General features: G+C 41.6%; 1 protein-coding gene across 2 annotated transcripts in view; it reads left to right on the top strand.

Moving 5' to 3' along the window:
* Positions 1-17,538, top strand: part of LAMA3 (laminin subunit alpha 3) — a 243,722-nt gene that overhangs the window by 116,214 nt on the left and 109,970 nt on the right. For both annotated transcript variants that reach the window (XM_082418551.1, XM_082418549.1), the window contains 5 exons: positions 2,172-2,304; positions 4,212-4,354; positions 7,332-7,429; positions 7,932-8,085; positions 16,068-16,228. In XM_082418551.1, the coding sequence (XP_082274677.1) occupies positions 2,172-2,304; positions 4,212-4,354; positions 7,332-7,429; positions 7,932-8,085; positions 16,068-16,228 (689 nt within the window). The remainder of the gene's footprint in view (positions 1-2,171; positions 2,305-4,211; positions 4,355-7,331; positions 7,430-7,931; positions 8,086-16,067; positions 16,229-17,538) is intronic.

The raw sequence follows: 17,538 nt of genomic DNA, 5'->3' as shown, positions 1-17,538 counted from the left end.
GCGAGACCCCCAAAAGGTGAACTCTCCCAAAACTAATTCCAGGACTCTTGTTCTTGAGAGGGTAGATGGGGTGCTGGGTAAGGTTGGATTTTTAACTGATAAGCATATATATCGATTTCACAGCTTATTGTTGCTTTAATTTGGTCACCAAATCAGAAAATGAAGGGATTAAAGAAAGATGGCGCTTATCTCTGGAGACTTTTTATAAGAAGTTTTCCAGACGAAATTAGGCTATATTTTAACATGAGAGACATTTTTCTTTAAAGCCATTTGTGGAGAATAAAAATGAGTTAACTTAATTCCAATAAAGCCTGTGTTGCTGAATTTTGAACAATGCTTTTTTTTACTTTTTATAACTCTGAATTACTATATGAACAGAAACTAAGATAAAGGAGGAGTTTTAGTCATGCTATTTAATTTTTCTTTCCCATATTTCTCCTGTCCTTCAGTCTTCTCTACCGTACCCATCTCTCTTGGTTTTGCAGTGGAATAATTAAGGAATTTACACATTGTCTGTTTACCTTTAGAACTTATACAACATTTATAACTGAACGTTTCTTTATAGTCATTGAGTAGTTTTATCCTCATAATTTCTCTTTGAGGTTGCTCTCTTCAAGCTGTTTCTCAGTGGAGAAATTCAGAATAAAAGAGGCAAGTTGATGATGATGGTAGCTCAGTATGTGTCCTTAGCAGGTCCAGGACTAGTGCTTGCTATTTCTAAATCAGGCAGCCCTTAGAGAAACAGGGGTGGGGTCACAGTTCCCTAGGAGCCCCGATTGATTCTAACGTTGCTTCTTGCCTGGCAAAGTGCCCCATCTAAGATGCCTTTCACTAACAGTATCTGGGATCTTAAGACACTCCACTGTTTCCTCCTTCTCCCCAAATACAGCAATTCAGTTTCTTTAGTTCTCTGCTTTTACTTCATTATTCAGAAAAAAGCAGTGCATTCCACTGAGTCATAATAGGATGTGAATGACTAAGAGCCCAGTCAAGGTATATACCTCCTCACAGGTGTTTGCGGTTTGAAAGAATAGCTGGTTAACACAAAGGAATGAATTTCTAATGGTGGATTTTTCCGTAAGTATTTTTAGTCAGAGGACTTGGGTGGTATTCCCTGGAATCACCACTTACTTTACTCTGCCCTTAATACATTCTTGCATTTTTATTTTCCAATGTGGAACTAACCCTTAAAGAGGAATTCTGTCAAACTGAGAGGGCCAGTTGGAGTTCCTCAGTGTGGGTCAGCTGCAGCTCCTGCTCCCAGAGCAAAGGATTCTATCCAACGCCAGTCTTTATTGTCATGGGTGTCTTGTTCAACAAAAGTCCCCTTCATTTCAACCAAAGGAACTGGAGGAAAGACCTAAAGAACTACTGGTTTAGAAATTTCCATCTTTCATTAACTTTCCTTGGGCCACAGCTGGATCTGGACATGTGGTCTGTGGTTCAGAATTGAAATAGTCTAGTGTCTCCTTCAAGATCATGGGCCCAGCAACACTTACAGAGCATTGTGTTGGCAACGGGACCTGGGGACCAGCAAGACCCCCTGTCCCCAGCAGAGAGCCCACATTCTTCTCAGACAGGGACTGAGATAAATTCCATATGATTTAGCAGGCAGATTTTAGTTACATCTAGATTTCATCGCTAATGTGTTTGGGATCTTATAACCTCTCCTTAGCCACCACTGGTTTCTGTGGCTGTTTCAGATGTTACGCATGTGAAGTGGACTCTGCAGTGCTCTCTCTCTGGGGCTGGTGGTGTTAAATAACATACTTTCTTTTCCTTCTGTTCTGCCTTTTTGTTTCTCCCAGCCAGTGGTGGTTGCCCCGTCACTGTTTCCTTCCCTGAACTAATCCATCTAACATTCCGCTCTGTCTGACTGATTACTAAAAGGTCAAAAGAGGATCTCAGTTGCTGAGGGAGTGCGTTTTCACTGAACCTTTAATTGTAAGTGATTTTAATTTATTGGCTGACTTGCCTGTGTTCATCTTCCGCAGAGTTAGTCACTTGGTGTTTGTTGAGTGGCTGTGAATGTGTGTGTATATGAGTGTGTGTGTGTGTGTGTGGTTTCACTACAAGCTCAGTAGTGAAACTGGAATGCCATCACTGGTTGGCTAGCATTTCTTTTAACCAGTTGTCTCTTCTGTACTTTATGGGTTTTTGGTATTTTTCAGAATGAAGTAAGGATCGTGTTGAATGTGGGGAAGTCAAGTCTCTCCTTGTTTCGGGTTGTTCTGAGATATATTAACCCTGGAGCTGAAGCAGTATCTGGCCGTGTAACTATTTATCCATCCTGGGCTAAGGCAGGTGGGTAAATTTTCAAGCCTCTTTTGGATAAAGGAGCGATTAATTAGTGAAACATTTTCTCTAATTTTCACAAAGTTGATCTCTTTAGAAAACATGAAGCCTGGGATGTAGTCTGATTGGGACACAGATGCCCTGTCCTTTGTACCTTTTCAATCTCTAAATGCTCTGAGTATTTAAATTTTGCTGTTAAATTTGTTATTAACTGTCATAAAAGAAATCAATGTAACAACATATGTACCTTGGCTGAACCCTGTGGGTTATGATATCACCACAGGGCAAAGCTAATTTATAGCTCATTCAGGTAAAGTGGGTGTCACCTTTGTGGTGTTACTTGAGAGCCCCTGGCCTACTGCCCTAAATTCTCCCATTGTTTCAGGCAAACCAAGTAATTCAAGGAGAAACAGGTGAGGACAGGAATTTTTAAGATGAATGTGGTAAAGCATGAAGCCCAAGAGAGCTCCAGGGAGGAATATGCCAACCTCATTCAGGGGTGAGGGATTCCTGGGGGCAGACGAGGAGCCCAGTCGGAGGGCAGATCTCACCACAGTCAGAGATGAGGGCTGGAAGTCTGTTCTGCAAGGAGTGAGGGCTTCCGCTCGTCCAGGAACAGACTACTGGGAATTCCACAAGGCCACAAAATGGCGCCAATGGAAATCTAATTCAGGTGGGAAATTTAAGCGCCTTCGTTTAGTATCCATGGCAGAGTCGGACTTGGGGAAGAAATGATGTACCCAGTTGTGTCAGCCAAGCTTGTAAGGCTGGAGGCTGATTAGACAGTAGCTACTAGGAAGAACTGGCAGGCTTGCTTTATCATTTACAGAGTACTTTGGCATCCATTTCCTCACACGATAAGAACTTTGTGAAACCGAAGAAGGTTGAGGAGGAAACAGCTGAGAGGCGTAGTAAATTTTCTAAGCACACAGCTGGTCTTTGTAGACAAGACCCAATCTTCAGAGCCCAAACCCTTTCTAATGGACCCACTGCCTCCCAGGGGACAGTGCCATCAGCAATTTGCCCTCCGTTAACTCAAACAGTTGGAATACATGGTGGTTTGTTTTCTTGTTCTCTGGGACACCTTTCCTGAGCCCCCATGTCTGAGTCAGGAGCCCAGTTGTGTATTTATTCCGTAGTAACCTATGCCTCCTCCCAGATGCCACTGTCCACGTGGTACCGTATTTTCTTCTGGTCTGCAACCCCCCACCTCCCCTGTTCCCACTGTCAGGGAGCAAAGGCCATGCTGGCTGTGTTCACTGCCTGGTCCCCAGAACCTAGTTCCAGCCCTGACACATAGTGGGCCCCGTAGATGTTTGTAGAACAGGAGAGTGAAAGCAGGTATTTGGAGTAAACATTTCTTCTAAAGAAAAAGCCTCCATTGGACTCCGATGCAACAGTTTTGTTTCTGAACCTTCTACAGAAGGTCCTCTGTTTGTTTAATGCAGAAGAAAACATTGCATCCTGAAAACAAAAGAAAACCGAAACTTTTTCTTATTTCAAAATGAATGCCTGTTCTTCAACAGAAATTAAAAAATTTTTAATTACATATAAACAAAAAAGGAAAAAAATAGTTTAATATCTAATGTAATATACTGAATACTTACTATGTGCAAAGAACTTTTCTAAGCAGTTTACATGTCTTAATATACTTAATAAATTTAAAAGTTACAATCCCAGCATAGATAGCCACTGCTAACATCTTATCAGTGATATCTTTCTAGTCTATTTTATACATAGGCGTATGCATTCATGCAATTGTTGAAAATAAGATCAGTAAATCTGATCAGTTCATATGATCAGTAAACTATCTGAAACCTTTTCAGATGTCAACTGAATGTTCAAAGCTGAGTATCTAAAATCAGAACACTGGCTCCTAGAAAAATGCCCTAAGCAATTCTTTTTATTTCTGATAGATGCTGCTCAAAGCAAAGAGACCATCTTCCAGCCAAGTAAGGAGCCGGCCTTTGTCACCGTACCCGGAAATGGTTTTGCAGATCCATTTTCAATTGTACCAGGAACATGGATCGCTTGTATTAAGGCGGAAGGAGTCCTCCTGGTAAGAGATGGTTCTGAGGGGAGATTCTTCCCCTCTTAGAGATGGTCCATCCACAGTGACCCACAGTGACCAGAAGATAGAAAAATCATAGCTGGTTCCCTTTGAGACACAGGAACCTATGGTGACATTTGCCCTCACATGACATAATGACATAGGAGCCGACTTAAAATAGCTTTTATATTCTTCCAGCCAGCTTCTCACTGGCTAAAAAAAAAAAGAAATTTTTTACTCAGAATGACTCAAAGATATTAAAATAAATGCACAACCTTTATGAGCATATGTCCCAGCCTTTCAAAAGTTTCTTTGGGATTTTTCATCGTGAATCAGAAGGGCGATAAGAAAAAAATTAACCTCTCTGGGAACTGTGCACAACAAATCAGAACGAGCTAGAGGAAGAGAAGATCCTAACATGAGTGAAGTTCTTGGTGGTGAAAAGCGAAGGGAGAGACGAAGCGCCAGTGCCTCTCTGTGACATGCTTCCTGCCTCCTTCTGCCTTGACTGTGGCAGTAACATCATCAAACAGATTGCCTTGGACAAAGAACTCTTCATCAGGGGAAGGGCTGTGTCCTCGCACATTAATAGAATAGCCAGAGAGGCCAGGGGAGTTGTAGGGATGAAACCTGCTATTTCAGATACCCCTCTTTGATGTCTGCTTTCGCTTATAGCAAGGTCTTTTCAAAAATAGTCTTTGGCAATACTTGGTTTCATGCACTCAGAGTGGAAAACAGAAAGCTTTTCCTTCTGGCACAACTCTTTTGATTGGCTAAATGAGCAGATCTCAGGCAAGTCCCTTAACTCCAAGCCTGCCCCATACAGTAGAGACCATGCTTATCCATGTAGGTCCTTTCCAAATCTGAGATCTTATGAAGATAATGTGAAGGCTTAAGCTGTTCATTCAGTCCCTATTTTTCTTGCACTTCTTGGTAGAAAGGTTTGTTGCTTTACTAAAGTTTCTGAATGTTTCACAGATATTAGACATGAGGAAGAGGAAAATTCCATTGAGTCCAGTAACAGGGCACAAAGTTGGACTAATGGAAAGAAGAAGTTCATGGTAAAAGTTACTGCATAGGCATGGAAGAGTCTTCATGACCTTTAGCCACAGCAGTTGTGTCATAATTCATATGTGTGCTTCCATATTATGATCTCATTTTCTCTAAAAATATTTTATTGAGCACTTATTATCAACCTTTACTGTTTTAGGATCTTTGGGACCATAAAGTAATGAGGAGATATGGTACCAACCAAAGGAAGCTTACTAATAGAGCAATAGCCATTTAAAAATTAATATTAGGGAAATGTAAATCAAAACTATAATGAGGTATCACCTCACACCAGTCAGAATGGCCATCATTAAAAAGTCTACAAATAACAAATGCTGAAAAGGATGTGGAGAAAAGGGAACCCTTGTACTCTGTTGGTGGGAATGTAAATTGATGCAGCCACTATGGAAAACAGTATGGAGAATCTTTAAAAAACCAAAAATAGAGCTGCCATATGATCCTGCAATTCCACTCCTGGGCATATATCCAGAGAAAACTCTAATTTGAAAAGATACATGCACCCCAATGTTCCTAACAGCATTATTTACAATAGCCAGGACATGGAAGGAACCTAAATGTCCATTGACAGATGTATGGATAAAGAAGATGTGGTATATACACACACACACACACACACACACACACACACACACATATATATATATATATTTTTTCAATGGAATACTACTCAGCCATAAAAAAGAATGAAATAATGCCATTTGCAGCAACACGGATGGACCTAGAGATTATCATACTAAGTGAAGTAAGTTGGAAAGAGAAAGACAAATACCATATGGTATCACTTATATGTGGAATCTAAAATATGATACAAAGGAACTTATTTACAAAAGAGAAGCAGACTCACAGACATAGAAAAATTTATGGTCACCAAAGGAGAAAGGGGATGGGGGAGGGATAAATTAGGAGTTTGGGATTAGCAGATACAAGCTACAGTATATAAAATAGATAAACAACATGGTCCTACTGTATAGCACAGGGAACCATATTCAGTATCTTGTAGTAAACCGTAATGGAAAAGAATATGAAAAAGAATATATCGATACACATCTGAATCACTTTGCTGTACACCAGCAACTAACACCACACTGTAAATCAACTATACTTCAATTAAAAAATTTTTTTAATTAAATTAAACCCCACTCAGATAGAAGCTTGCTGAGCCCCTACTTTTCCTCTCCTGTACATTCTCCTCCTCTCTGCTGTAGACAAATTGAGGACTGTGAAGAGACAAAAGCCTCATGGCCCATGTACGAGTCTCTCACCATTGTGGCCAACATTCCCTCCCTTCTTCCCTCAGCAGATAGTCAGTGATGCCAGGATTGGCAGAAGCCCAAACTCTGCCCTCTCCTGAAGAGCTGCTTCTGAACTCCCGCTGTGGGCTCCCCGTGGCGCCCTCAGTGGAACATGTTCTTCCTCTCCTGACCCAGGACAGGCAGTGGGCCAGTTTCAGGCTATGATTTACCAGGATCGCAGAACATCACTTTTTTACACGAAGCCAGGAGAGCGTTGCTCTGGTGTGGGAATAAAAAGCCAGAATACATGACCTACAACTCAGGGTTCTATAGGGATGAAGGCAACCAGCATGTCCAAGGAACGTCTAATCAATTGACAGGTTATTATTGTCTTTATTTCTGAATTTATTAGCAACCCAGAAGAACCGGTAAAACTTCCCCTGAGATCTGAAAATAAAAATGTTTGCCTAAGGCGCTTCATCTCCAACGCTTGAAGCTCCTGTGAGAGGTTGCTTTGTGTGTTCCAGTGAGTCAGGGGGCAGAACAAGGCAGTTGATGCGGACAGTTTAACTAGAGTGCTTCACCTGGTTATTATTAGTTTAGCTAGTATGTGTAGCTATTTTATTACTAACGTACAGCCGTCCTCCTAATGAGTAATCGTCCTTTCGGTCTTTATTTCCTAGGACTACCTGGCGCTGCTCCCCAGAGACTACTATGAGGCTCTCTCACTACAGCTGCCGGTCACAGAGCCGTGCGCCGACGTAGGCCCTCCCCGAGAGACGTTAGTATGGGCAGCAGGTGCATTGTCGGGGGCCTCTAACTCAGGAACCTTGGGTGCAAGGATTCTCAATAGGCTTCAGGGTCACAACTGAACAGAATGCTCTGCTTAATTCCTTAATTGTGGTTTTTCTCTGTGGCAGTGACTGTCTTTCGTGTTAAGACTCACAAAGTACTTTGCACACGGTATCTGGTGCGTAAGAGTGACTCACCCTCTCGCATGAGGAAGTGGCGACGCATGCCCAAGTAATACCCTCAGGGTCATGCATCCGGTGAGGGGAAGAGCTTAAAATGGTATCTAGGTTTGTGGACCTTTGCTTCTCCCATTCCTCATGCAGATGACAATGGACCATCCGATTCCTGTAGTAAGCACTTAGGAAGAGTTGGTTGAAGAATGATGAGTGAATGAATGAACGACGGAAAGGATAGGAGCCCCGGGGATGCACCGTGATGTTCTGTGTTCTGTTCTTGGTCGTAACTGTCGTATTTTGTTGTTGTTGTTGAAGTTGCTTGCTTTACCAGCATTTGCCGGTGACCCGATTCCCCTGTGCCCTGGCTTCTGAGGCCAGACACTTCCTGCTTGATGGGGAGTCAAGACCCTTGGCAGTGAGGCAGCCCACCCCTGAACACCCAGTCACGGCGGACCTCAGTGGGAGAGAGGTGGGGCAACCTTTTCTTTACTGTCAAAACTATTAATACTTCCCAGTCCGTCTGCTGAAAACCCTTGGCTGCAATTGCTTCTCACATTCAGGGGAACCTGGAAGACTTCCTCAGAGGTGTTAATTACAGGTGTGCTGAGTTCTCTGATTCGGGCTGGGGCTGGGTGGTCCAGCGCACTGAACCATGAGAAGGCTAGTCTCTGAGCACATTCTGCAGTAGATGTGGTGGGGAACATGGACGACCACAGAATCCTTTCCTTTTGATCCTCTGGGCTCATAAGGGGACATCCTGTTCTATCTGATTCAGGGCAAGATCTCTCTACAAGGCTTCCGGAAATTACACAGTTTACCCTAAAAGGATACAATGCTCCCTGACTGCTCATCCCCTCAGGCTAGGTGATTTGTAGCAGCTGAATTCCTTGAGCTCGTAATCTGGAACTGCTACTCCCAAAGGGACCTCCTTCATGGCTCGGAGGACCGGTTAGTACAGATCTTGGCATTACTTTTCTTCCGGGAGTTCTCTGAGCCTCAAAACAATTTAAGACTACACTGTTTTAAGATTGAGTTAGAAGTATTGTGTATCAACAATTAGAACTCATTACCTCAAAACGAAGACACTGAAAAAAAAACTTCCTCCACAATATTTCCATTCCTTACTTTCTACAATGTTCTCTGTTTCGTACCCTTGAGGAAAATGTTTATTTGGGGGATTAAATCTATGGAATGAAAATATATATGGTACTCTCACTGACCATTTAGATGTGCACCTTTTTTGTAAACTACATTCCTAACATTTTCAAGGTAGAAGTTATAGGATTTTAAGGATATTTCTTAAATTTAGTCTTCATTTCATTTTATTTGAGTTTTTATTTTACAAAAATATATACTTGTTATAAAAAGTAAAACAATATGCATAAAGGAAAACGAAGTGATCTTACTTCCTCTCCATTCTAATATTCAGTCCACTGTCTCTCTCCCTACCCATGGTGTGTGTGTATACAGATGTATATACATGCCTATGCATATATGCAAATACGCGTGTGTGTGCGTGCATGAACGCATACGTGTGTGTGTTCCCCACACAGCAGGGAGGTACAGTTGGGAAGGGCTGATCTCCAAGAAGTGATGCTGATGATTCGTCAGGAGCTGTCCCTACCTCTGATTTAGCCCAGAGCCACAGCGCTGAGCTATTCTATTTGCATGATGCACAAAACTAAGCCCTGGGCTGTCCAGTTTTATCTAACGGTCGTTTTTACTGTTTTATCTGAGTGCTTACAGACTTGTGCTGTCTGATACAGTAGCCACCAGCCCCATGTGGCTATATACATTTAAGTTAATTAATCTTAAGTAAAGCTAAAACTTCAGTTCCGTGGTTGCACTAGCCACATTTCAAGTGCTCAGTAATCATATATGTCTAGTCGTCACCCTATTGGACAGCACAGATTACAGAATATTTTGCCATCACAGAAAGCTCTATTGCACAGCATTAATAGATCACTGTGTTAAAACTCAGAGACAAATGGAGTTAGAAGAGGTCTTAGGAATCATCTGGTTTCCCTTCCTGTGAAAGAATTCTTTCTACATTATCCTTGTCAGATATTTATTCATTTATCCTCTGTTGAATACTTAAATTGATGGGGGACTCACTTCTTCTAGAGGTAGCCTAATCCAGCACCTGTGGTACCTTCTGATCCCCAATTCTTTGGATGCAACCTGCTTTTCCTTTCCTAAACCTTTTGGCATCATCTTTTTATTTTTTTGTATTCTGAAATTTCATAAGGATGTGCCTTGATATAGGTAGTTTCAGCCAGTGTGCTGGGTTCTCGGCAGACCCTTTTAGCCTAGAAGCTTCTCTGGGAAACTTTCTTGAGTTATTTCTTTGATAATTTATTTCTTTATCTTTTGTCCACCTTTCCAATCTCTTTATCTAGTTTTATGTTTTGGGAGATTTTCTAGATTTTTTTTTCCAACCCCAACCCCAAATCAACCCTACACACACACACACACATACACACACACACACACACACACACACACACACACACTCACACACTTAGGTTTCAACTTTCTTTGGTCTGTTCAATTAGTTAACATCCATTTGCTTTCTAGCTTCCAAACTTCTGTATATCTCTGGTCTGTTCTTTTCCTCTTCTCAATTCCCTTTTCTTTGTGGGTTTATGATTCAAAAAATATTTACTCTTATTTTTGTGAATTTCTGAGAGGGAGGATCAATAAATATGTGTGCTAAATCCAGTATGTTTAACCATAAGTTCTAAGATGGACTTCTATTTGTGATATTCTGAAGTTTTATTATGATGTGTTTAGGTGCAGATTTATTTTTGTTTATTAGTTTAATACTCAAAGTGCACTTTCAAGATGAAGAGTCATGTCTTTCATCCTGGGAAATCATCAGTTAGTATCTCTACAGACATTACTTTGCTGCTTGTCCTTACATCTTCTCTTCTGAAAGTCAGACTGGAAGAATGTTGGAGCCTCTCAATCTGTCTCCAGACTGCTCTTTCATATTTTTATATCTCTTTGGCTTTTTGTGATGCTTTCTGGATGACATCCTCAAGACTCTGTTAGAATACATGAATGCTCTGTTTCACTATCTCCAGTCTAGATTTTATTCAGCCTACCAATTCCATGTAATTTGTACTTTTAGTCTCAAAAAATTTCTCATTGACTCTTTCTCATATTTACTTTTTCTTGTTTCTCCGCTGCCAATTTTTATTTCATAGCTTCATTTGCTTTTCAAAGAGGAGTTACTCTATTGATCTTTTTGAATATCTGAACACCCTTGGAGCAAGGTATGTTTCAGAATTCAGAATTTTTAAGATATTAAAAAGATAAAATGATACACATATGCATAACATCTATAGTGGGGTCTGGGACAGCACCTTGTAATCAAACAGGTTAATATTTCTCCAATGAAAAGCATTTAGTAGGCACACCAAGGGAGATACATGAAGACTATATACATGGACTTGTATCAGTTCAGGTCAGATTTTGCCACCAAGTGCTGCCTGGTTAGGGTTGGGTTAGGTCTTGCCATCAAATGAGTTACAAAAACAGGATTTCCTTTTCATATTTTGGGGGTTCCAGATAAGGGACCATTATACTTATTCTAAAGCCTTTGTCAGACTGTTTCATAAAGTTCATTTCATCTGAAGTGAACTCATCTTCAGTTGATGATATCGTTGCCTGTCTTTCTTAACATTAGATTTCTTTATGTTGTGGAGGCTTATTTTGTTTGCTTATTGGCTTACTTTGAATGAGAGATTTTTTTTTATCTTCTATGTCTTTCTCCACATCCATCTCAGCCTAGTAGTTTTGCAGTGTCTGTCTGGTCCTCTGTACCCTTAGCCCAGAGCCAGGCATTATGATGTGCCAACCTCTATTATTGTGATATTGGGGGTAGTACAGATTCAGACACTGAGCCAGTGGGTGCTTAACTCAGTTCTTGGTCATGAGGCCTCATCTTTGATCTTTGGTTCCCAAATTCCACAGCTTTTTATAAAGCTGAAACCCAGGTGGCAGATTTTCAGCAATTTTTTCCAGCTTTTCATGATTTGAAGGAACCCTCATCCTTTGGCTTCAGAAAATGAGCCTGGATCTGGCCACTGTCTCATATGAAGCATTTTTAATTCTCCTTACTCTGCATATGCTGACCTGCTGACCCAAACAGCCTGCTTCCAGACCTGAAGGACAAGAGGACCTTGCTATTTGAAGTTTTTCTTTTACTTATGTTCCATCGTCTGTCTACTTTTAAAACCAAACATAATTTTTGTTTTTCTATTAAAACATTTTATCCATAGTTGCTGTGTCTTGGAGCAGATGGGGTACAGCAAATGTGAATTCCTGTGCCATCTGAACTGGAAGTCACCCTACGTTTAAAAAACGCTAAATTCTATCCTATTCTGATTAAAACCCTCCTTCCCCCTCCCACAATCCTTCAGCCACTGCTCCATAACTCTTCACCCCTTCAAAACCAAGAATTGTCTAGACTCACAATTTCTAATTGTTTACCTTCCACTCACACCTCAAATCACACCACTCTGGCTTTCACCTCCCACTCCATTAATTTTTTTTTTTTTTTTTTTTTGGCCAAGGTTTCCAATGATACCCTTGTTGCTAAATCCCATGGATTTTTTTCAGTCTTCATCTATTCATCTATTTAACTTCTCAGCAGCTTTCAATACTTGCTGAATACTCCTTCCATTTAAAAACACTCTCGGGACTTCCCTGGTGGTCCAGCGGTTGAGAATCCATCTTGAAATGCAGGGGACGCTGGTTCAATCCCTGATTGGGGAACTAAGATCCCACGTGCTGGGGGGCAAGCAACTAGAGAGCCCGCGTGCTGCAACTAGAGAGCCTGTGTGCCACAACTAAGACCCGATGCAGCCAAAAACAAACAAACAAAACCACTCTCTTGCCTTGTTTTCCAGAATTTAAGAGTAGTCTGGGTCTCTTCCTGCCTCTCCGGCCGCCTCCTCAAAATATCATTTGCAGGCTTATCCTCCTCTGTCTAGCCATTAAATGTTAGAATTTGTTGAGGCTCAGTCTTAGCCCTTGTCTTTTTTTCTTTTTAATATTTGTTTATTTATTTGGCTGCGTCAGGTCTTAGTTGCGGCACATGAGCTCTGTAATTGATGCACGGGGGCTCTGTAGTTGCGGCACACGGGCTCTCTAGTTGTGGCACACGGGCTTAGTTGCCCTGCGGCATGTGGGATCTTAGTTCCACAACCAGGAATTGAACCGGCATACCCTGCATTGCAAGATGGATTCTCAACCACTGGACCACCAGGGAAGTCCCCTTAGCCCTTGTCTTTTTATGCTGTAGTCTCTCCCTAAGCAGTCTCCTCCATGTCTATCATGTTAGGTACCAACTCTACACAGATAACTCCCAAATTGGTATGTCCAGTCACACCTCCCCTTTTATATGCAGAGTGGCACAGCCAACTTCCTTCTTGACATTACCTCTTAGATATCTCAGAGGGATCTCAAATTCCATTTTAGTGTTCCCTACCTAAGTAAATGGCACCACCATCCATCTAAGTGCACAAACCAGATTTCTCAGGGTCATGCATGACTTCTTCCATTCTCTCCCCCACCAAAGCCAACCCATTCCTGAGTGTACTCCCCAAACTTTTAAAAATAATCTCCACTTCTCTCCATCTATCTTTCTTGCCCAATACCCCGCCATCTTTCATAAGGATCTCTGTCGTAACCTCCCCATTAGCTCACCCACATCAGCTTCTGCTTATTGCATCTCCCAACTCATTCTCCATACTGTAGTCAGCATGCTCATTTTGATAGAAGTATCTAATCATCACTGAGTTTCTCACCCCACCCTCACACATACACAGTTGGAACGTTACAATAATATCTTATTGCTCTTAGGATAGAGACAAAAATTTGTAATGTCCTCTAAGGTTGCCCCTTTTACCTCCCAATTTTATCATACCTCCTCTTGCTCTCTGTTCCTTGTCACTGTGACCTACCTTCAGTCACTTGGACGTACATTATAGGCTACCCTTTATGTCGTAGGCTGTTCCCTCTGCCTGAATGCTTTTCCCTCCCCTCTTGGTCTGGCTGTCTGTTCCTTGTCCTCCAGCACTCAGCTTGGTTGTTGCTTCTTCAGGGAAGTCTTCTCCTCCCCCATCATCTTCCTGACTAGCTCAGGCACCCCTCTTAGCCCTTCTTCAGAGCATTTGTCATACATGTAATTTCACATTGCATTTGTCCAGTTATCTAATTATTTGATTAAAGTCTGTCTGAGGGTAGAGACCAGATCTGTCTTGTTTACCATTGCATGTCCTTCACTTTGCTGGTGGGCAGACATAGAGTAGGTGTTTAGTAAGTATATGTTGACCAAATCATTTTGAATCCTTACTTTGACATCAGGCATGTTAGTTATCCCTCTTAGCTTTGTGTAAGCAACAGATTTGATACACCCACCTTTAATGTCTTTACCCTGAAACACTGATAACTAGGTGAAGACAGTTTTGTGCCACAAAATGGGAAAGATCCCTCCAGAGTGGCACTGGTTTCGTTAAAGTTCCCTTTTTCAAAGATAATAACTGATAACAAATAGCGACAGTAGGGTTTCTGTTTTCCATCATTTACATCTTTTGTCTGACTTGTAAAAACCCATTATTACCATCAAATACATTCAAAACCCTTCCAACAAGTCTTCCAAAAATCAACCCATAGGACTCAGAGTAGGAAGAGTAATAGAAATTTATAATAGAGTGCTATGATAGAACTGGCAGCCAATAATAACTCCTGGGAGAAAGCTCATCATTGGCCTGTGTGTGTTTCATGGTGGGGTGAAGACAGACAAGCCCTGGTTTGGAGATGCCCAGGGGAGAGATGCTGGCAATAACCTCCCCACATGGACCAATGGCAGCGTCATATTTCACTGTAAAACACAGAGTGGAAATGTGGTGTGGATAATCCGCATTTTCTCCCTGAGGGAAGTCTTTCTATTATTTAAGTGATAGAAAAATCACTGTGGAAAATAGCAGTTGTGGGCTTCAGAGCTGTACAGAAGGAACAGTAAATGTGAATTTCCTGAAGGCAAGGGACAAGAGGATTTTAATTAAGTGTAGTGAACCTTGGCTGGGCCTGCGCTTACGGGCTGAATTGGGTTAAACTGCTAAGGAGTGTAGTTCTAATATTGGCTCAGGCATTAAATATGCACCTGCACTTTGATCCAGCAATTCTAATTCCACTTCTAGGAATCTTACAGAAATACTAGCATAAGGATATAAATATAGATATAGATTCAGATATATACATAGATATATAGATATAGATAGATGATCATATAACCTTATATGTTTTAAGAAAAATTAGAGACAACCTAAGTGTCTAACAATAGGGGATTAGTTAAATAAATGATTTTACATTCATACTATGGAATGGTAGGCAGCCATTAGAAGAATGAAGTATATCTGTATGTACAGGTATAGACCCACTAAGTACTACTGAGTAAAAAAAAGTCGTGGCAAAAAGCAAGAACCAGAGTTGTAATCATCGTTTATATAGTGCTTACAACATGCAGATACAGTTTTAAGAGCTCTTCACATATTAACTCACTTAATCCTCATAATCTTCAGAGGTGGGTACTACGTTATCCTCATTTTTACCCAGGGGGATACTGAGGCATACAGATGTTAAGTAACTTGCTCAAGGTCACACAGCTGGAGGCACAGTGATTCCAGACTGCATCCTCCTAACCACTAGGCAATGTCAGGGGTGGGTGTGCTTTATCTGTAGAGGGCCAGGTAGTAAGTATTTTCAGTTTTGCGGCCCATATGGACCCTGTCGCAACTACTCAGCTCTGCTGTGATGGTACGAAAGCATCCATGTTTGCCTACAGATTTTCTTTAAAAAAAAAAAGTACATGTGTGTGCATTGTGCATTTTCAGATGCAGAAAATGGTTTGGAAGTATGAAAACCAAGCTATTATTAGTCATCATCTCAGGAGAAGGGCGTGTGTATCACTTTACATTATTTGCATTCATACAAGTCATTATTTGCATTCATAAAAGTCTCTTTTTTAATCAAAGAACAGTTAAAGGGCTTCAAGGCATACTTTCATTCCTTTTATCTCCCATTGGAAATTCCTTTTTACTTCAAGTTTTGGAGTATCTTTGGCCTTGGGAAACAAGGCAAATATATGGGTAGAAGGAGTAGAGGCCCCTATAAGTAGGGTCGCCAGATTTAGACAATAAAAGTACCAAATGCCCCATTAAATTTGAATTGCAGTTCAACTATAATTATGTGTTACTTATCTGCATTTCAAACTTAACGGAGCGTCCTGTATTTTATTGGGCATCCCTACCTACAGGACCACAGTTCTTAGTATGGTGACATATAAAACTCTTCCTGGGGTCTGCTCAGCCCCAGTTTCACCGTTGCCTGTGGAAACGCATCCAGTACATCTCACATCTGTCCACTTGGGCTCTCCGACAGGTGGAGCTGCGCCTGCAGCTGCGGGTCCCGAGGGTCGGCCACTACGTGGTCGTGGTCGAGTATGCCACGGAAGCAGACCAGCTGTCTGAGGCCGACGTGCACGTGCAGGGCCCTGGGGCTGACCTGGCAGGCCGGGTGAACATCTACAGCTGCAAGTACAGGTAACCATCCTGCCTGGGCGAGTCCTCTGTAACTGGACAGGCAGGAGGTCAGCTGTGGGAACTTCAGTTTTTATCTAACTTGGAAAGCTGTTTCCTTTTGGAGGCTGAGCTTGAAAACCAGCAGGGGAGTAGTTGAGCGACCCAGCATCTTCCCCAACGTGGTATCAGAAGGCTTCTCCGTAGGCAGCACCTTGAAAATCTTGCATTTTCTTGAAAAGCTGTATGTTCTACTTACCATTTGGCTCAGATTCACATGAAGCAGCACAACCTTTTTGCTTTACTCTGTGTCACCCTATGGGGGGGCAGGGAACCCAGGGCTCTCCCCTCAAACACCGTGTAGAGTACATGGGTGCCTGGCACATTCTCCACTACTCCTGCCTTCACAACACGCCCTTCAGAACTGGGGATCGTTAATGTTTGATGATCGTCAGGTGAAAAATAATTTGACAAAGGAATCTCAGATTCACCCTGACAAAGTTCACCTCTTCCAAGAGCGCTGACAAAGGTTTATTAAAAATTGTTTTCTTTGCATAATGTTTAAAGATGTATGCAAATGTTCAGAGTATACTTTAATTAAAGAATCAGTGCAAGGGATGTTTCCCCATGAAATTCATTGTAGAATAAATGGCACTGGAAGGCAGAGGCTCCTGAGAGGGCAGGGGGGTGATAACTAGAGTGAACCCTCCCAATTCTTGGCCAAGACCTTGAACATTTTATGACCTCTATGTTTATGTGCTTTTTGTCTAACCCAAGATGACTTGAGGTAGTTGGACATTTTCCCTGTTTTGCAAATAAAAGAACTTATGAAAAGTGTTACTTTTGGTAGCTTAGAATGGAAAATTTTATGAGACTTGATGAAATGGTTATTAAATTAATATCACACTCTTGGCAACCCTACAAAATAAACTGTGAAAGTTTCTTTTCAAAACCTTAAAAAATCTAATATTCCCTTTTCTCTGGGATGATGATTAAAAAAAGAAACAAAGAATGTAATTATATATGCATTTTTAATAGGAACACCAGATGGCCCAGAGAAGTTCCCTAGAATGTTCTGTCATTTTCTGAAAATATTAGTTTCATCTGTAGGTGACATCAGCCACCACTGGGATGTACACTTGCCCCCTGAGTCCTGGAGACTGTTGGCCACAGGGCCTGGGACATGGCTTCTCCATACCCCATCCATCCAAGTCCACCCTCCAGTTCAGCTCTCTGACCCCTTCCACCTTGCAGATCAGAGCTTGATCCCTGCTCCACAGGGTAGAAAGTGCAGATGGCCCAGCAAACAGGAGGAAACATTCTTAATGACCTTC

This window comes from Balaenoptera physalus (assembly GCF_965194825.1).
Source record: "Balaenoptera physalus genome assembly, chromosome: 12".
NCBI classification, from domain to species: Eukaryota; Metazoa; Chordata; class Mammalia; order Artiodactyla; family Balaenopteridae; genus Balaenoptera; species Balaenoptera physalus.
This window is presented reverse-complemented; position numbering and strand designations above follow the sequence as displayed.